The sequence below is a fragment of the Prosopis cineraria genome, unplaced genomic scaffold (genome assembly GCF_029017545.1).
Source record: "Prosopis cineraria cultivar Desert tree isolate PC_DT_omini unplaced genomic scaffold, ASM2901754v1 PC13, whole genome shotgun sequence".
NCBI lineage: Eukaryota > Viridiplantae > Streptophyta > Magnoliopsida > Fabales > Fabaceae > Prosopis > Prosopis cineraria.
In genome coordinates this window covers 22,482,790-22,504,465 of record NW_026555344.1, presented here as the reverse complement: position 1 = coordinate 22,504,465, position 21,676 = coordinate 22,482,790, and the positions used below count along the sequence as shown (strand labels likewise).

At 37.2% G+C, this 21,676-nt stretch overlaps 1 protein-coding gene across 2 annotated transcripts in view; it reads right to left on the bottom strand.

The window, feature by feature from the left end:
- The window catches only part of LOC129290321 (NAD-dependent malic enzyme 62 kDa isoform, mitochondrial), a 78,836-nt gene that overhangs the window by 9,214 nt on the left and 47,946 nt on the right, over positions 1 to 21,676 (bottom strand). For both annotated transcript variants that reach the window (XM_054927060.1, XM_054927061.1), the window contains 4 exons: positions 19,196 to 19,309; positions 17,975 to 18,040; positions 4,513 to 4,585; positions 3,886 to 3,972 (listed from right to left, as the gene is read on the bottom strand). In XM_054927060.1, coding sequence (XP_054783035.1) covers positions 3,886 to 3,972; positions 4,513 to 4,585; positions 17,975 to 18,040; positions 19,196 to 19,309 — 340 coding nt within the window. The remainder of the gene's footprint in view (positions 1 to 3,885; positions 3,973 to 4,512; positions 4,586 to 17,974; positions 18,041 to 19,195; positions 19,310 to 21,676) is intronic.

The following is a 21,676-nucleotide window of genomic DNA, read 5'->3' as shown; positions in this document are numbered from 1 at the left end:
ATATTAAATGTATTTAAGTTAGAAAGATTTACTCCTTAGATATTGAGATATGATTCGATGATATCATGAGACTTAATAAATATTTCATTTTATTTTATTTTATTTATTATATAGGAAATCCTTGTAATTTGTATATAAGTATACAACCTCTTGTGAGTAAAGTCACTAAGGAATTCTTGATCCAAAATGTCACATGGTATTAGAGACTCGCACATCTAAATTGGAAATTCCTTTAGTGACCCAACATCAGAGTCAAACTTGAACGACTCACACGACTCCTGTTCTTCTTCTCTGATCAGCACCTCATCCACATTGAACCCACATGACCTCTGCTCATCTCTTCTCAGCAACACAAAGTCGAGGTCGCGCATTCTAGAGTCACACAAAGGCAAGTCTCACATTCTCAACCACAATTTAGAGTCGCATGAAGGCAACACTTCTAGTTGTCTAGAGTCATAGTCGCGCCTGCCTTTAGAGTTGCACTCACGCCTGCCTTAGCTTTTGACCATGGGTTTTGGTTCTGGCACAAAGAGTGTCTTGCTTCTACAATCACATGGCAGAGCTCCCTAAGGATTGAGTTCTACCAAAGGTCCTCTTTTCTCCTTGTCTTAGAAAAGTTTAAAGGTTATAACTATTATGAATGGGCACAAGCAGTCCAGCTTCCTATGGGAGGACGAGGCAAGCTGGGTTTTATCATTGGCCACTCCTAAGCTCTAAAGACATTAGACTTGAAGGCTATGGTGAAGTGGGAGACCGAAAACTCTAGTAGCTTCATGGCTAGTCAATGTTATGACACCACAAATTCAGTGCCCCTTTATATTTCTTCCGATAGCGTGATATATGGAAAGTGGTTAAGGAGTCATATTCAGATGGTGAAGACAGTGCCCAACTCTGATCTTAAGACATGAAGTTGATGGATTAAACAAGGAGATTGGGAATTAACTGAATTCTGGTTACAGTTAGTTGCAATTTGGCAGGAAATTGATCTTAACATAGAAGAGGAGTGGTTGTATGCCACCAATGTAGTAAGGTACAAGCACTGAATTGAAGACTAGCAAGTCTTTCAGTTCTTGACTGGTCTTCATCAATCCTTGGATGATGTCTGTAGTTGTATATTGGCTCGCTCCCTACTATCGTCTCGCGATGCATTTGCTGAGGTTTGCCGAGAAGCCTCTCGTCGCAAGGTGTTGTTATTTACCCCTTCTACTGTTCCTCCTCAATCTGAATCTTCTGCTTTAGTGAGCAAGCACTTTGATTAAGGACACAAAGATACAAAGGGGAAGATTATGTCTGATCATTGTGAAAAGACGGGCCACTTAGATGATGTCTGTAGCTGTATATTGGCTCATTCCCTACTACCATCTCGTGATGCATTTGCTGAGGTTCACTGAGAGGCCTCTCGTTGCAAGGTGCTGTTATCTGCCCCTTCCACTATTCCTCCTCAATCTGAATCTTCTGCTTTAGTAAGCAAGCACTCTGATCAAGGACATAAAGATACAAAGGGGAAGATTATGTGTGACCATTGTAAAAAGACGGGCCACTCGAAAGACAAGTATTGGGATCTTCATGAGAAGCCTCCTGATTGGAAACCTCATAAAGGTAAATCCCGTGGCTACCAAGTTACCTCTGATTCGCCAGACAAATCTAGTCCATCGCCTGCTATTGATAAAGACCAATTGAATAAGCTTATGGACATGCTTCAATCCTTACAATTTAGACAGTCACCTTCCCCGTCTCATAAGGCTTTAGTATCTAAGCAAGGTAATTCTCATTATGCATTCAATGATTGTTCCACTAAGTCTAGATGGATTGTTGACTCTAGGGCCCGGATCACATGATTGCAGATTCTACATTATTTACATCATACTTCCCATGTAATGGGCGTGAGAAAATTGATACAGCCAATGGCACCTTTTCATCAATTGTTGGAAAGGCAGTATTACTATTTCAAAATTCCTGTGTTTGGATTTTGTTCTTTATATTCCCTATTTAACTTGTAATTTGTTGTCTATAAGAAAGTTGACTAAACAAGCTTAGTATAGTGCTCACTTCTTTTTCACTCATTGTATTTTCCAATGGGAAAGATGATTGGCAGTGCTGAGGAGTGTGATGAGCTCTACTACCTAGATGAATCAACCATGAGTAATCTCTGATCTCGTTTCCATTGCAACCTTGCGTCTACTTTTTGAAAATGTTGATCTTTTTTTTTATGGCATAAAAGAATGGGTCATCCCAATGTCTAATACTTGAGTCGTTTGTTTCTTAAATCTTCATCTAATAAAATTTCTAGTTTTCATTGTGATATTTGTGAATTGGCCAAACACTATTGCTCTCTTTTTTGTGCAATGAATACAAACCCTCAACCTTTTTCTATCGTTCATAGTTTGTTACTTTCATCAATGAACAAATTCGTGTGTGCTGAGTATATTTAATGAAAGATAAGTTTGATGTGATATATATTCTTATCGAATTCTACATCATGATATTAAATCAATTTCACACGTCCATCAAAATCCTCCAAACTGAGAATGGCATTGAATATGTTAACAAATCTTTGGGTGACTTTCTTAAGTCTAAGAGCTGTATATTATTTGTATATGTTGATGATATAATTATCTCTAGTTATCATAGTGAAGAAATAACAAGAGTAAAAGCTACTTTAAGAAGAGAGTTGAAGGTCAAGGACCTTGGACACTAGAAGTATTTCTTGGGAATGGAAGTTGCAAGATCAAAGTGGGGCATTTATATATCCCAAAGAAAGTATTTACTTGATCTCTTAAAAGAGACAAGTATGTTGGCGTGTAAATGTGTTGAAACTATTATTATTGTTCCAAAGAAGCAAAAGTCAAAGAAAGAAGAGGGAAATTCTAAGGAAGAGGATGACACTGTTGAGGAAGAGAAGGATAAGAAGAAAGAGAAACCAGCTGATGAAGAGAGACACTAGAGCCTTGTTGAAAAACTCATTCACCTTTCACACACGACCTGACATAACATTTGTTGTGAGTGTAACTAGTCAGTATATGTGTGAACCAAAAGAAAAACACATGGAAGCAGCATACAAGATTCTAAGGTATCTAAGGATACCCTTAAAAGAGGTTTGTTGTTCCAAAAGCATGAACAAAGAACTATAAAAGTATATACAGATGCAAATTGGAGTGCACATAACTCATATAGGAGTTTGACTTTTGCCTATTGCTCATTTGTATGAGGAGACCTTGTTACTTGGAAGAGTCAGAAGCAAAGGGTGGTCTCAAAAAGCAGTGCTGAATCGAAGTTAAAGGCGCTTGTTCAGGGATGGTTGAAGAAGGTCTTGTTGGAAGAGATATAGTTCCAACTTGATTTACCACTAAAATTGTATTATGATAATAAGATTGCCATAAGCATGGCCTTCAATCCCATCTAACATGAGAAGTCTAAGCATGTGGAAATAGATTGGTACTTTATCATAGAGAAGGTAGAAGATGGAATCATATGCCTAACCTATCTACCAACAAATCTTCACGCAGTAGATGTGTTGACTAAAAGGTTATATAAACCTGCTTTTGAAAGTTGTATGAGCAAGTTGGACATAATTAGTATCTATGATCCAACTTGAGGAGGAGTGCAAAATTGTCAAACTAATATTAAATGTATTTAATTTAGAGAGATTTACTCTTTAGAGATTGGGATATGATTAGATGAGAACATGAATGTTAATATTTTATTTTATTTCCTATATAAGAAATCCCTATAATTTGTATATAAGTATGCAGCCTCTTATGAATAAAGTCATTGAGGAAATCTTGATCTAGAATGTCACATATACAATCATAGTTCTGCACATCATAAATAAGAAATAAATGATTTGATTGCTTTGAAAATTTTCCTTTAGGAAGGTTTACATACCAAGATCAACGTCATTGAATGGACTCCCACTTGCAAATATAATGTTATAACCCAAAATGGAGAATGCCTCCTCAGGGGTGCATTCAGCTGTCAAGAAATGATGGGATCAGTTATACAGTTATGTATCCATGCATAGATAGATTATGGCAATAAGTTTTACCATTAGTGATACACTGGGGATTAAGAATAATAGGGGTAATTAGGAAATTAGGAATATAAGAGTAGTTTGGGTATTTAGATATATTCTCTATAAATAGTTATTGAGTTGTAATGAGTCATTATAAATGAAATTAGTCTTTCTCTTCCTCTTTATTTCCTTTCTACCTCCTCTCTCTCCCTCTTTCTCTTCTACCTCTATCAAAAGTATTAGAGCTTGGTTGATAAGCATAGAGAGCATAGCCGAGATTTCATTCATCTGTCAGGAAAGTTGAAACATGGATTGCCTAAGCTCAAAGTGGTGCTCTAATGAGGATTAAATTTCCAGAAGTTCCTCCATAGCCAAAAACGAGGCTCTGATATCTAAATACCCAAACTACCGTTATATTCCTAATTCTCCTATTTACCCCCATTTATTTCTAATTCCCATGTATCAATTAAATACAAAGCAATATGGGGAAAAATCATTACCATTATTTGTCGGGTTTGACATGGCAAATACAGCTGGTCTTGTAGATGTTGAATCCTTGAGGGCTTCTAGCACCTAGAAAACAGGACAACATTATCAGTATATTGACATAAACTAAGCTAACATTAAAAGTCTATCCATGGAAGAAATAGTTATCATGCAATTATTTTCCCCTTTATCCTATTTTATATACAAGACAAGCACATACTTAGTTGGTAGCCCATAGGAGTAAATATAGTTACCCAAGAAATGCTAAAGAATTCACAAACATTATAAACATTATTAACTAATAAGTACAGCAGATGAACCATTGGATCTAAATACACATTACGCTTGTAGGATTACTTTCTTTCTTCAATATTCCTCAGCTGCCTGAAATGCTAGGTGTGGAATTTGAGAGTTGTCATTGATTTCAATACCGAGTACAAGCTGACTATATATACACAAGGGAAAATAAAACCTAATAATGTATAATAATGTCTAATAAAACCTAATAAAGATTATACAATATTTACAATAAATACTAAATATTCCCACACTTTCTCAAGTTAGATCATAGATGCTAATCATGTCCAACTTGCTTATACAATTCTCAAAAGTAGGGCCAAGCAACCCTTTAATCAAAACATTAGTTGCTTGCAACTTTGTAGGCAAATATGTCAAACATATAATTCGTTATTCCACCTTTTCTCCGATGAAGTGTTGAATATCTCCACATGTTTCGACCTATCATGTTGTACTGGATTTAAAGCCATGCTTATGGCAGCTTTATTATCATAATAAAGCTTTAATGGTGAACTTGCTTCAACCTATATTTCATTCAAGACTCATACAAGCCACAACTCCTCTATTATTCCTTGAGCTAAAGCTCTCAACTCAGATTTAACACTGCTTCTTGAAACAAGTCTTTGCTTTTGGCTTCTCCACGTGACTAGATTACCCCACAAATGAACAATAGCTAGAGGTTGACCTTTGATCTCTATAAGTTTCACTCCAACTTGCATTAGTGTAAATTCTTATAGATCTTTGCTCATGTTTTCTAAAGAATAGCCCTAAGAGTACCTTTCATATCTCAAAATCCTATAAATTGCTTCCATATGACTTGTGGTTAGAAATAGTAATTATTTAATGTAAATATATGTTATTATTGGGAGAGATATTGGGTAGTTATAACAGAGTGATTTACGCGATTCACTTCCCGATATACTCCTCTGATTCTGTCTCCATCATTCTCGGAGATATGATCAGTCTTGCTTATGTATATATTGCTGTACATACCTTCTGATGAATATACAAGAGTAATTCGGCTCAATAACTTCATGGTATCAGAGCCGCGACACTTTCCAGTGGAATCCGGCACTGAGAGCTTCGAAGCAGATAGTACCGAGAGTGAGGCGAACCCAACTGACACTGTTCTGATGTCGAATGATGATGGGTCCTCTAAGATCGATCCGAGCAAGGTGGGTGGTCTCATAGGATCGACTACCAACCACGAAGGGTCCTCGGTGCATCTCGTCTCTGTGAAGCTTAACGGTGCGAACTACCGTATGTGGGCGCAGGCCATGAAGCTCGCGATTGGAGGTCGGGGGAAGATGGGCTATCTTGACGACTCATCGAAAACTCCAATAGAATCCAAGACGCAAGAGTTTCAGCAGTGGCACACGGAAAACGCGCTGGTATCATCGTGGCTGATAAATGCCATGGCTTCAGAAATCCAGCAAAGCTTTATGTTTCTTCCCTCAGCCCATGAAATTTGGAAGGCTGTGCGAGACTCCTACTCTGATGGGAAGGATTTGGCTCGCATATATGAGCTTAAAACGAAGGCATGGACACTGCAACAGGGGGAGCGTGATGTCACGACCTTCTGGTTGGAACTTAATGCTATTTGGCAGGAACTGGACCTGATGACAGACTTAGAGTGGTCAAGTAGCCAAGATGCAACACGGTATAGGGAGCAGATGGAAAATGAACGAGTATTTCAGTTTCTTGCCGGTTTGAACCAATCTTTGGATGATGTACGAGGACGAGTTGAGTCGTACACCGCTTCCATCAACCAGAGAAGTATTCTCTGAGGTGCGTCGTGAAGCTTCAAGACGCAAAGTTATGCTTCCGGGGCCCACTTCCGCGCAACCAGCATTGGACTCGGCTGCACTTGTGAGCAAGAGCAATGACACGAGTCAGAAGACCCAAAAAGGAAAGGTGACCTGTGACCATTGTAAGAAGACTGGACATACTCGTGAGACATGTTGGGATATACATGGCAAACCAGTTGATTGGAAGCCGAGGAAAGGAAAGACACGAGGATATCAGACTTCTCATGATGTACCACCAGATAAATCAGAATCAACCCCACCGGTGCCTGAGATTGATAAGGAACAACTCAGTAAGTTGCTTGAGATGCTCAGTATGCTCCAGCAGAATGAAAAAAGGCAAAAACAAAATCATACTGCATCTGTGGCCCATAAAGGTAATCATGCCTTACTTACTTCTACTAATAACTTCAAATGGATTGTTGATACTGGGGCAACAGGACCATATGACATCAGACTCTACACTATTCAGCACCTATGCTCCTAATGCTGGAAATGAAACAGTAAGCACAGCAAATGGGACGTCCTCATCAATAGCAGGGACAGGAAGTGTCGCTATTTCTGAAATTTTGAAATTAGAACATGTCTTACATGTGCCGAACTTGGCTTATAGTTTACTGTCCATTAGTAAGTTGACTAAACAAGTAATTGTTGGGCTCATTTCTGTTCTACTCATTGTATATTTCAGGACCTCTCATCTGGGAAGATGATTGGCAGTGCTAAGGAGCATAATGGTCTCTACTATCTTGATGAATCTATCGTGAGTAGTCTTTGGTCTCGAATCCAGTGCAATATTGCATCTACCTCAGAAAATAAAGACTTTAAAGATCTTATGTTATGGCATAGGAGAATGGGTCATCCAAATTTCCAGTATTTATGTCGTCTGTTTCCAGAATTTCTAGCCAATAAAAATTCTTCATTTCATTGTACTGACTGTGAACTTGCTAAACATCACAGATCTGTTTTCAAGCCTGTGGAATATAAGTCTACCCATCCTTTTTCCATAATCCATAGTGATTTGTGGGGTCCTACTCGTGTTACTAATCGTACTAATACAAAATGGTTCATTACATTTATTGACGACCACACCAGAATGTGTTGGGTTTACTTATTACAAGATAAGTCTTCTGTACCCTCTGTTTTCTCCAAATTCTATACTATGATAAAAAACCAATTTGATGCCACAATCCAAGTGCTTCATACCGATAATGGGACTGAGTACTTCAATAAAACCATGGATTTGTTTCTAGCAGACCATGGAATTGTTCATGAAAGCACCTGTCCTAACACCCCTCAACAAAATGGCATTGCGGAAAGAAAAAACAAACATCTTTTAGAAGTTGCTCGTGCTTTATTATTCACATATAACGTTCCCAAATATTTTTGGGGGGATGCCATTCTTACAGCAACATACTTAATCAACCGCATGCCTAGTCGCGTTCTTTTTTATATTTCACCAATTGAGAAACTCAAAGAATCTCACTCCATCACTCATCTTGCCACCGACCTACCTCTTAAAATATTTGGTTGCACCACCTATGTTCACTCTTACCATTCTCAAAAATTGGATCCTAAAGCTGTCAAGTGTCTCTTCCTTGGTTATTCCTCAACACGAAGGGGTATAAGTGTTTTGACCCTCATACTAAAAAACTCTACGTAAGTCGAGATGTTACCTTTGTTGAGCATGAACCCTTTTACCCAAATGCTTCAATTCAGGGGGAGAGAGGGAGTGACTTTCAGCATTTGGAAGATGTTTCAGGTCCTGTTATTCCAGAAAAACCAAATCAGCATTTGGAAGATGTTTCAGGTCCTGTTATTCCAAAAAAACCAAACCCAAAAAATCCTCAATCTCAGTACCATACTGATTCTGAATCTCTTGTCCCATTCTCTTGTCCCTCATACCACCGAACTCAGAATCCAGTCTCCTAGGCCAGAAACTAAGGTGAAAAGTCCTTCAAAGCATCATAAGAATGCAGAAAATGCACTGGAAAAGACACCAATCACTTACTCAAGGAAGAAATGGCGAGAAAGGGAGACTGTTATGCCTGAAGTACAGCCAGAATCTGAACTAAGAGGGGCTCCTGAGATTGAGAACATAGAGAGTAAAAATCTCTCTCAAGAATCTGAGGCAGAAGAGGTAGTTGAGATGGAGGAAGTGAAAAGTTAGATCTACCTATAGCTCTCAGAAAGCAACCTAGAATGTGTACACAGCATCCTATTCAAAGGTTTGTAAGTTACCGTACCTTGTCTTCACCATTTCATGCATTTGTGACTAATCTTGACAAAGTGAAGATTCCTAATAATGTGTATGAAGCATTGAGCATTCCAGAATGGAAAAATGCGGTACTTGAGGAAATGAATGCATTGGAAAAGAATGGCACGTGGGAGATAGTAGAACTTCCGAAAGGAAAGAGAGTTGTGGGGTGTAAATGGGTATTTAACCCTAAATATGATGCTGCTGGTAATTTAGACAGGCTAAAGGCACGATTGGTGGCAAGGGGGTTTACTCAAACGTATGGTTGGACTACAAGGAGACATTTGCTCCCGTGGCCAAACTAAATACAATCAGAATTTTGATTTCTGTAGCTGTAAATCTGGACTGGCCCTTGCACCAACTAGATATTAAAAATGCTTTCTTGAATGGGGATCTTAAGGAAGAAGTCTTTATGACGTTACCCCCAGGCTTTGAGGCAGGGAGAAAAAATCAGGTGTGTAAGCTGAAAAAATCATTGTATGGTTTAAAGCAATCACCTCGGGCTTGGTTTGACAGATTTTCCAAAGTTTTGAGGGCAGAAGGGTACACACAGGGGTTGTCTGACCATACTATGTTTGTAAAAATGGAAGGAGGAAAAAGGTGTATTCTCATAGTATACGTTGATGACATAGTTGTCACTCGCGATCATGAGGAGGAAGTAAAAAGAATAAAGATGGCTCTTAGAAAAGAATTTGAAGTGAAGGACCTTGGGAATTTGAAGTACTTTCTGGGTATGGAGGTTGCAAGGTCAAAGAAAGGGATCCATGTGTCCCAAAGGAAATACATCATTGATTTGCTTACTGAGACAGGTATGTTAGGATGCAGACCTACAGACACACCTGTCATGGTCAAGAAAAGGGGGCGAAACCGAGAAAAGAGAAGGAAGATGAGATTGAATCTGAAAAAGATAACTGTGAAGAGGAAGAAGAGAAGAATGAGTCAGTGGACAAAGAGAGATACCAAAGGTTAGTTGGGAAACTAATCTATCTCTCTCACACTCGGCCCGATATAGCGTTTGCGGTAAGTGTTGCCAGCCAATAGATGTGCGACCCTAGGGAGAGGCACATGGAAGCAGTGTATAGAATCTTGAGATACTTGAAAGGAACACCTGGAAAAGGTTGTTATTCAAAAAACAAAACCTACAATCCATAGAAATTTATACAGATGCAGACTGGGGAGGAACATACAAGGATAAGAGGTCAACATCAGGATATTGTTCCTTTGTATGGGGAAATCTAGTCTCATGGAAAAGCCAAAAACAGAGAGTAGTTTCTAGGAGTAGCGCTGAATCAGAATTGAGGGCGTTGGCTCAAGGCATTTCAGAGGTATTGTGGGTAAAACGAGTCATGGACGAGATACATGTCAGAGTTGCTCCTCCATTAAAGCTCTACTGTGACAACAAAGCTGCAATCAGTATGGCGCTAAATCCTGTCCAACATGAAAGGTCCAAGCATGTGGAAATTGACAGACACTTCATTAGGGAAAAAGTTGAGGAAGGAGTCGTGTGCCTCATCTACCTACCAACTAGACTCCAAGCTGCAGATGTACTCACCAAGGGATTACACAAACCAGCGTTTGATAATTGTATTAGCAAGTTGGATATGATTAGCATCTATGATCCAACTTGAGGGGGAGTGTGGTTAGAAATAGTAATTATTTAATGTAAATATATGTTATTATTGGGAGAGATATTGGGTAGTTATAACAGAGTGATTTACGCGATTCACTTCCCGATATACTCCTCTGATTCTGTCTCCATCATTCTCGGAGATATGATCAGTCTTGCTTATGTATATATTGCTGTACATACCTTCTGATGAATATACAAGAGTAATTCGGCTCAATAACTTCATGACTCTTAATTAGGTAGCTCATATATTGACTGGCTACATTGACAACGAATGCTATATTTGGTCTTGTATGGGAAATATATATTAGTTTTCTAACAAGTTCCTTATATCTTTCCTTGTCAGTAGCTTTTTCCTTCTGTTCTTCATACTCCTCATCTGAGTTTTCTTTGTCCTTGGACTCTTACCCTTCTCCATTCTTGTCCTTAGGTTTTTTTTTCTTCAGTTTCTCAACCTTAATAGGAGTTTTAACAAGTCTACAACCCAACATACCTATCTCAATAAGAAGATCAAGTATATATTTTCCTGAGAAACATAGATTGCTCTCCTTGACCTAGCAACTTCCATCCCAAGAAAGTATTTTAGCTCCCCAAGATCTTTGACTTCAAATTCCTTGCCAAGAGCAGCCTTTACTCTTTTTGTCTCTTAAAGGTGATCCCTGGTGAATATTATGTCATCAACATAGACAACAAGGATACATTCCTTGCTTCTCGCGACCTTAACAAACATTGTATGTTTCGACAGGGCTTGCTTGTAACCTTCAAACTTTAAGACTTTTGAGAACCTATCAAACCAATCTCTTGGTGACTGTTTTAAGCCATATATAGACTTTTTCAATTTACAAACTTAATTTACCCTGCCTTTACCAAACGCAGGAGGTAGAATCATATAGTCTTCTTCCTTCAACTCTCCATTCAGAAAGGCATTTTTAATGTCAAGTTGGTAAAGAGACCACTCAAGATTAGTTGCTATAGACAATAAGACTCTAATAGTGTTTAATTTTGCCACCGGAGCAAATGTTTCTTGATAGTCTAAGCCAAATGTCTGGTAAACCTTTCAACTTGTCAAGGGCTCCATCTGCCTTGTTTTTTAGGGTGACCATCCACTTCAACTCACTGTTCTCTTTCTTTTTGGTAGCTGAACAAGTTCCATGTCTCATTCTTTTTAAAGCCCTCATTTCCTCCATGACAATACTTCACCATTCAAGGATACTTAGAGCTTCTTGTATAGTCTTAGGTACCTTCACTTTATCAACATTAGTAACAAAAACCCAATATTAAGGAGGGAGTGCATTATATGAAACAAACCTCTCTATCAGATGGAAAGTACATGAGCAAGGTTGCTTCCTTAAAACAATATAGGAAGATGAAGATCAGTAGATTCACCTACTTGTTTTGTACCATCGAGCATTAGGGTTTCAGGAGTTACCCCAAATTCTAAGTCACCATGAGTTTTTGCTTCAAGAGCTACTTTTAGTGTCGACTCTCTTTGTGCTGTAGGTACAAGTTTCTCACTATCTTTTGATTTCTTTTTTCGATTGTCAACTAAAAGTTCTCCCTTTTGTGGTCTTTTTGCATCTCCTCCTATTTTCCTATGCTCCTTAGATTGTGGTATAAGAGGAGATGGTATTGGAAAGGATGTTGGAAGGGTAGATGAAGGCAATGGCTCAGGTTCAGTTGGTACAAACCATAGCTCAAGAAGCACTAGTTCTCTGTTAGATTCTTGTTTCCAAGTCTAAAATTCACTTGTGCTCTCCCATTGAATTGAAGAAGGGGGATAGAATCGAGTAGTTTTATGAAAGGTGACATCAAGGCTGACAAATGTGTGTTTTGTGACAAGGTCAAAGCATTTGTATCATTTTTGAGTAGGATAATAACCAAGGAATATGTACTTGATGGCTCAAGGTTTAAGTTTGGTGCTTTGGTAGTTACGGACAAAGGCTATGCAACCAAACACACAAAATGGAAGATTGGTTTCACTATGGGGTGTGGAAAAAATGATTTGCAATTTGTGGAGAGGAGTTTCAAAGGATAAGATTCGATTAGGCATACAATTGATGAAATTGCAGTCAAAATGATATCTCCCCAATAAAATTTAGGCACATTGTAGGTAAACATGAGTGCTCTAGCAACATAAAGTATATGATGATTTTTCCTTTCTACAACTCCTTTATGTTGGAGTGTATGGGCACAAGAACTAGTATGAACAATATCATGCATGTGGAGAAAAGTACTCAAAGATTGGTTAAAGTATTTGGTGCCTTTGTTCGAGTGTAAGATTTGGATGATGGTATTAAAATGAGTATTGATCATGTTGAAGAAAGTCATGAATGTGGATGCAGTCTCATACTTGTTTCATAGAAGATAAACCCAACTGACATGAGTGTGGCTTTAGCACGATTAGTTGTACGGGATGGTCCCCACAAGTCGCTATAAATGGTTGTGAAAGGTTTAGTGAGCATGTATTTGGCTCTTGGAAAGGATGCCTTATGGTGTTTGGCCGGTTCACACACCTCACAATGAAGGTCATTGTGAAAATTACAACAAGTCTTATCCCACTTGGTGGGATCGACTACATGGATTATATAATGCCATTGTACTCTATTATTTATTAAGCTTTTAAAAATATTGTTAATTAAAACATTTCACACAACAACCTCCAAAAATGTTTTTTTTGGTCTTCCTCTATCCTTCTTAACAAAGTTCAAAGTCATCTGTTCCACTCTCCTCACAAGTGCCTCCCATGGTCTTCTTTGTACATGTCCGAACCACTTCAAATAATTTTATACCATTTTTTCTTCAATGGGTGCCACACCTAATATTTCTCGTATTCACTTATTTTGAATTTTGTCTTTACATGTATATCCACACATCCATATCAACATTCTCATTATGAAAATTACAATGATGAAAATTAGAGTTAGGAACAATCGTTGAAGGTGATGAAAATTAAGATGACCTATCCTCTTATGCCATAATATAAAATCATTAACTTTAAATATAGATGCAGAGTTACCAACAATTGAGAAGTTAACCACTCTAGTGATGGCTTCGAAATAGTAGAGCCCCTCATACTTCTTAGCACTTTCGATTGTCACTCTAGATGATAGATCTTGAAACAAACAATGAGATGGGAGGAACTTAGCATAACAATTTGACTGGGTAGTCAACTGATTGATTGAAAATAAGTTGCAATCAAGTTTAGGCAAATGAAGGACAGATGCCAACAGTATAGAATCAAAAATTCAAATATTCCCTTTTTCTGCTACAGGTGCTAAGAAGCCATTTGCAAACTTGACTTTAACATCTCCAACACATGGAGTGTAAGTAGTAAACAACTCATGACAATAAGTCATATGGTCGGAGGCTCCAAAATTAACAATATAAATTATAGCATTGCGAGATGTCTTTAAGGCCTAAAGAAACGTTTCTCTTTTGGCAATTGTTGCTTTAAGCCCATATTTTGCCACTGACACTATGGTCCTTGATAGGACTAACTCCAATATAATCAAAGAAAGAGATTACTGGTAGATATAAAGGAGGAAATTCAACGGTATCCTCTATCACTAACGGAAAATGTAGAGAATATAGCTATAAATCAGCTACTCATCAACAAGAACAGGAAACTTGTAAAACATGCAACATGAAAGAAATCACACTCCCCTTGGTTTTCGAGAGACTAGGACCTCTCCACTACATTGATACTATTGCCTACCTGCCTCTCTTTCCCCGCCCCCTTTCTTTTACATCCTTCCACGACCTAACAATGTCAGGTATTGTTGCTTGTTGTGTCTTTCCCATTCTGCCCTTTCTCACTCTACTCTTGGGTCTTTCCTTTGGGCTTCCTTGTATAAACTTGACCCTATATGTTAATGGGCCCAACAATCCCATACCTAGTCACCTTCATTAGAATACTTAGGAGAGTCCAAACAACTACTCCTAATACTCCTAAGGCTTCCCCTGAGATGAAACCTATATAGCAAAGAAGAATCAGTAGTCACATCCTAAAAGCACTCCAAACTCCTTCAAATAGACCCCTAAACACACTGTAGGGATAAAAAGATGTCAAGGAAAGAGCACCTAGTCGTGGATGAGGCCTAAATCTTGCCAAAAAAGGGTCTGCGTTGCTAGAAAGGGGAGTCGCAGCCAGGATAGTGGTTGCACTCACTCCCACATGTTGCTAGGCAAGCATTGATGTGAAACCTTCGGGTAGCACCTGTAGGCCACATGCACCGACGATCACCATGTCCTTCGAGGGTTGCACCAATCGGAACTGTGCAAACACACCTAGGGGGCGGTGAGAGCCACAACAGTCTTGAACAACACTTACATCACAGCCCTAAGATGCTGTACAAAATACCTTACACGGTTCATAACCCTAATGACAATTTTAGATCATTTGCTTTGATACCATGTGAAATTTGAGAGAAAATAATATTTCTCATTAATTTGAATACTAAGTACAAGATAACTATATATACACAAAGGGAAATAAAACCTAATAATTACTAATAACGGCTAATAAAATCCAATAAAGACTATACAATATTTACATAAATATCAAATATTCCCACACTAAGTATAATAGGATGCATAGTCTTTATTTAAGTATAGTACATTGTATGTCTATCTTCAAGAGTAAGAATTGACACAAGGTTGCAAGATTTGGTATGAAGGTCAAATACTGAGCTATTCTATGGCTTTAGCCATGTGAAGTTGAATGTCAAAACAGTTGCCTATAGAACACCCAAAGTAAAAAAGGCATGAGTGTCCTTGTGTTACTATAGTACAACATGAATAAAAATCAAGAAGTCAGTGTCATATATATGTGTGCGTGTGTGTACAGTAACTCAATCATTAAATAACACTATTTTCTTTGGTCTCCATTCCTTCTCCCCAACCTTTTCCTTCCTTATTTTTTGAGCCAAACCATTGAACAATAAACTTCTATTGCATATTTAAACATTAGTCTAGGCTTAAATTGGCAATAGAGAATCCCAATTCCCAAACATTGGCTTCGTACATCTTCTTTGCCACATTATTGAGCACCCCATATAAAAGGGATGGAATATCTTGATAGAAGGCTAGAACTTGTGAAACTAAAACTTATGCATAAACATAACAAGCTTAATAACAATTTTACCTTAAACTTTAGGTTTAGGAGAGTCTAGAATCTTAAACTTCTTTTTGATGCAATGTTCCCCTTCAACATTTGAAAACGGTGTAATGTTGCCTCTATCGTTAGCCAATGTTAACTTTGATCATTAGTTGGCAAAAACAAAATTGCAAATAAGTACAAGTGTTGGTATTAATATTTAAACTACTAAATATTAAAGTATTAATATTCTAATAAAATATTATTAAAGCAAATATATTATTTTTAATTGCTTACCGGTATTGATATCAAAATGGTGATCCGATGATCACCTAGGAACTAGTTAAAGTACTTGGTCAAAATTAAATTTTAGTCTTTTACATGTAAATGAAATAACATTTGTCTCTTGGTATTTGTTTAAAATTCAAAGAACTTAATCAATATTAATTTTTTTTATCCAACAATTACTTGTAATTTTTAGAGTTATCTTCTATAATTTTTTTAGTCTATTTTTTTTTTTAGTCAACTAACTATCGAAATTAACCTTTGGTACGGCCAATGTTGTACTGTTCTCAAATGTCGAGGGGAATATTGCATCACAAACAAGTTTTAGGTCCCAAACAAACATTCATGGGTCTAGAGTTTAAGGGCAAAATTGCCCTTTAACCCCTTGTAAAAATAATAAAATTTCTTCGAATGATAAAAACTATAGGTACTAAATTTCGACTTTCCCCTTCTGCAAATCCATGGCATCATTGGAAAGAAACAATCTTGTATAGTTGCAATTTTCTATCTCCTTGAGTTTGTTAATTTTACACGAGTATATTGGGCCATTCACCAAGGTATGAGGTATCATCACAGAAAGTGCATAAGATGCAAAAGTCATAGGCCAGTAAGGGCAAAAAGTGAAATAGAGAAAAATAGAATAAGATAAAAAAGAAGAGTACCTTTCAAACTTGAAGGAATCATTGTTCATTTGTTAGGTTTCTACCACTTTTTCTCATCCAAACATGGTTCACCTAGTCTGTCACAGATGCACAACTCTTTCATGCAAGGTACATCTGACTTCATTCCACATAGGGTCCTAAAGCAACCAACACTTAGTCTAGTATCACCAGTGCCCATCTATGCAATTGATTGAAGTAACAATTCTAAGACCAGCTAATGATCAAATCAACCTAGAGTGTAACCTTAAGGACAGAGCACCCAATGCCAAGTAGTAATTGGACTCTACTAGCCAGCCAGGTGCTTTGTAAAATGATTCACGAATTATACCCTTGTGAGTCTCTGCACCAAAACTTAGAAGTTAAGCGCACTCAAGCAATCAATAACACAAGCCCATTGCTGTAAAGAAAACAGTGAATCAGACGCCTAGACAACAGTTTCCTTGCACTTCCTATAAGTTCTTGAGCTCAAAGAGTTTGATGGGGTCAAACCCCCCTAGAGGTTGACTAGTGTTGACATGAGAAAAGCCACCCAAGTAAGTCTCAACTTTGACAAGAAATAATACCCTCAAGGTGAGTTTTACACACACCTTTGTTCCCAATAACACCCAGCATTGACAAAGTTAGAAGCTCTACGAAGGCCCTCCTTTACACAGGGAACTAATTTTGGGATTGGCCTGGGAGGATTAAAGTGTAAGAACCTCCATATGTCAGAGCAAGGAAGGGTTTTAAGTTGTATCTTTTATGGGATCCTATTTTTTGAGGTTACTTTATCTGTTTTAGGGTTTCATCATATCATGTACTGCTAGTGTTCTGGAACAACCCTACAATGTCTTGTTACAATTAAACAATGAATTTAAAAGTTACTGTACCAAAACTTTTGAGGAGATCTTCCTTCTCAATCTTCACCTATCACATGTCCACCTTAGGCTGTTATAGATATTGGTATAACTAACTCCTAAGACTCAGAACAAGGAGTACTCAGAGACTCTTTCAATCTCTCTGGCCCTCAACCACACTATCACTTCGGAGAAACCCATTCTTAAATCTTGGGAATGGCCACCATCCTTAACTATCGAGAATCTCCAACATTTTAGTTGTTGCGATTTGATGCACCTCCAAAAAGTAGATTAAGGTAATGTAACCCTCCTTTCCTAGAGGTTTTAACTGTTTCCCTGGCCCTCTACTCCTTGAACTACCCATCTACATAACAAGCTTACGTCATTCAGAGTCTTAGTGTGCCAAACAAAGCTTAAAATTATGCTCTAAGGAAAATTTCAAATTTCAGATATTTGAATTTTCTTAGCACAACACATTAATACCACATAAGAACATTGAACATTTGAAAATTAACCCAACAGTGAATAGAGAATATTCACGGTAATCAAAAGTTGCCAATCAGACAAAGTGTTGAATATTAAATGAATGCTCCAAGCTCAGCATTAGTTCTATACCTCTTTTGAGAACAATCCTCCAACAGCAGATAATCCTAAAAGAACATCAGGCTTCACTTGCTTTACCTGGATACCAAAATTTAGCCACAGTGCATGCAAAAAAGCAGTTACATGATTAAACAATAAAATATAAATTAAAATATAATGGCATAACCATACAATCCAGCGCATGGAAGCAACAAAACATTGGTTCTTATATTTTTAAGAAACAGACGCCACAAGATAACCCAAGGCAGTAGCTGTCCAATGTTTTCATTAAAATGTGATATTTCACAGATGCAATAAAAAGTTCCATCTGATTAACAAGTGTGAGACAGACAAGTTTTAGGGGGAAAAAAAAAAGTGCTACGAACTCATGGGTTGGGCTTGTCCTCATTGTAACAGCCTCATACATGATCCAATTTATAATTACAAAGAGATACGAGGAACTTGCATATTCAATTGGGTTCTGTTGTTGGCCAAAAAGGAAAAAAGGGGTGCTGTTTATTACAAGCAGAACTTGTTCTAACTTTCTTCAAAAGGAGGAGCGTTGGTACATGACAGTTACGTTAAAAGAAGTATATTCATGTATAATGATCTTCACCTGTACTAATTATACAGTTTTTGTATAAAATAAGTATACTTATGTACAATGATCTTCAGCTGTACTAATTATACAGCTCTTATATTTGACTTAATTTATATTTATCATTGTAAATAGACACAGGATGTTTTCTAAATCATGTCAATAAACCCATTCATTGTCACCATTAATGAACAAGAAATGATGACAAAAATATGGTCAATGAAGAAAATCACGTTATGACAGGAAGAGAAAAAAGTAACCAGTTCTGTTTCATGTAAATTTTTGCCATAATCATTCCTCATATGCTATCTTCTTTTAATGAATTACTAGGCTTCTTAGTTACTCTTCTTCTAGGTACAATGTGAATATAATAGATTCTTTGCAGGTTGTTGAATCTTCGCTCATTAATGATAAAACACATATAATATAATACATCTAGCTTATCTGTTAACATCCACAAAATATCATGACAGAAATTCATGTAATATTGATTGAATTTTTCTTTTGTTTTTTTTTTCTGGTTTCAAACTGAACCCATATTTTTAATTAAGTTTTATAACTACTTCTACATATACATACTTTTTACAAAACTTCAAATGTAAATTGTATTTTGATATTTCATCAGGCATGCTAAAATGAGGTTTTATTTTACAAACCACTTCCACAAGGCTTGCACCTTCCCTCAGTCCTTGACGACCAGCTTCTCTCACATTTCTTGCAAAAGGGAGGGCCTCTGGATCAATATTTTCACGTTCTTCTGTAATTAAACCCTACATTTACGAAAACAGGCAATAGTTTTATATGAGTGCTTGATGGATCACGCTCAAAAGAATGTAAGATAATATAAATGAAGTATCTCAGACAATCATATTATAGTATAAACAGTAAATCTGACTTGTTAAACAATTAGGCTGAAGCAAAAGGCCATGTCATAAACAAAATTATGGAAATGAAAAATCACAATCACTGTGATTAATATTTGTTAAAAATAAGTACTAATTTATTTATATGATAAGTATGGCCTAGCATTGGATTTCATAATTAGTATATTGAACTTATTGTAAAGCGGTGCAAAATTTCATATTAGTTAGATTCTGAATTCTTATTTCATGCAAGGAGATTATTCCTTGACTAAACAGGTATTTGGCATCGAATCTCCCCAAATCAACAGCAACAATACCAACTATAACCTAAAAAAATGGAGAAATACAATAAGATAATAAAAGCAGAAAATCAAGATATAATGGGAATAAACACAGGATTCCAACACTTGCCCCCAAGCTAGACTGTAAATATTCAACAAAGCCAGAATGTATTCAAGCCGTGAAATTTAGTTAAGATGCCATCTACTCTGTCCTGATAAGATGCACAAAATGTTTTGCAATATTAATGGTGGCTACATTGCCACAAAAAATTTCGTAGGTCCTTCTATAGTGACTCTAAGTTCTCCAGGAAGTCTTTTCGATCAGATTCCTCCAATAACACTTTGTTGAAAGGCTCCATGCCACTTTAGCATCGCTCCTGGCGACAACATATTGTTTTAATACTTCTCTAAATTACAAGATTTACCCACACAAATAAGCTATAACCTGAGGTAGATTGCTTCTTTGTAACTGAACTGACCCAATCTGCATATGGGCAAGCCTCAGGACCGTTTTTTGTTCCCTTCCTGAAATAGATACTGCTGAGAATCAAACTTCAAGATTCGGAACCAGGTTTCCCTATGCTAGAAATGAGACTCTTGTCATGATAAATTTTTTGAGCTTTCACATAGAAACAGCGTATTGCAGCCATGAAAACAGTTAAAGAAAACACAGAAAATAAGAATAGCGAAGAGTGACATGAAGAAAGAGAAAAGAGGAAGAAATAGATAAAGCAAAATGGAAAACTACTCTTCACTGACTCATCAAGGTGCGTACAGCAGAGCATATCCATATAGGACCCCTCATAATGTACATCATGAAACATAGCGTTCAAGAAACCAAGCACTATCCTCACCAGAAACCAAAACCTTCCTTAAACCCTAATTCCAATCCACTAACTCATATTTTCCCCACCCTAGCCTAGCCTCTCCACCTCAGGTCCCATGTGATGGTTGCCTAGTGCAAGCCTTGGCCCAAAAATTATTGGCCAATTAGATACCCTTGTCAAGGGTCATTTTCAAATATCTAATAATGCTATACACAGCAATCTCTTGATCAAGTTCTGCAAAAGTTTTCACCAACATGACAATCAATCTCTTGCTTGTTTAGGGACAAAATATTAACCATTGCTAGTTTATGGCCCGTTAACTCCATTAGTTGAGGACTCTGAAACCATTCAAAACATTCACATTGTAATGACCCTAAATTTTAAATTAAATAACTTTCTCCTAATTGATATTTTATTAATTTATTTTAGTTTTATGACTAATAGGAGTATTAGCCTAGTAGACTCTATACTAGACCTGAAGGTTCAAAGTTGAAATTTTACTTAATCCAAAGATTAATTTTATTTTGTTTTATATGGGGAGATTACTAAAGTTCCCTTGTTTCTTTTTATAAAAAAATAAATAAATAAAATATTATAATAACAATAAAAATCTGATGGGGTCATTACTTGTAATTCTTCTAAGAAGTTTTATATTTTATTCTCTTTCTTCCTCATTTTTCATTCAGACACAGAGTAGAGAGATAGCGAGAGAGAGCGTCGTTCTTCTGTTTCCTTCTCCTCTTCCCTGTCACACCACCTTTCTGTTCCTTAGGGTTGATCTTCTTTGCTCACCGTCAACTATGTCTTTTCCTCACCATCACATCTCGCTGTCGCTGGGAGTGTTACTGTCGCCAGATCCTCTCCTTGCCACCACCCCTAATTCGTCCTAATCTTCTCTGCTGTATCGTTAGTGTGCGCACACTTTAATTTCCTTTCCTCTTCAGCCATAAGACGCGCCTATGTGTGTATGATAAGCTTAGTTTCTTTCTTTTGCTAGCCAATGATTTCTGATGTTCTTCCCTCTCGTTTGTGTGGCACATTGAAGCTTTTCCTCTCCTTCTTGGCGCCAACCATATGCTGATTATAACTGTCACTACTGCACTTTGGGTTAAGGTAAGTTGTCGATACTTCCTTCTCCTTCTTTGATTTCAACAGTTGCACCAAAT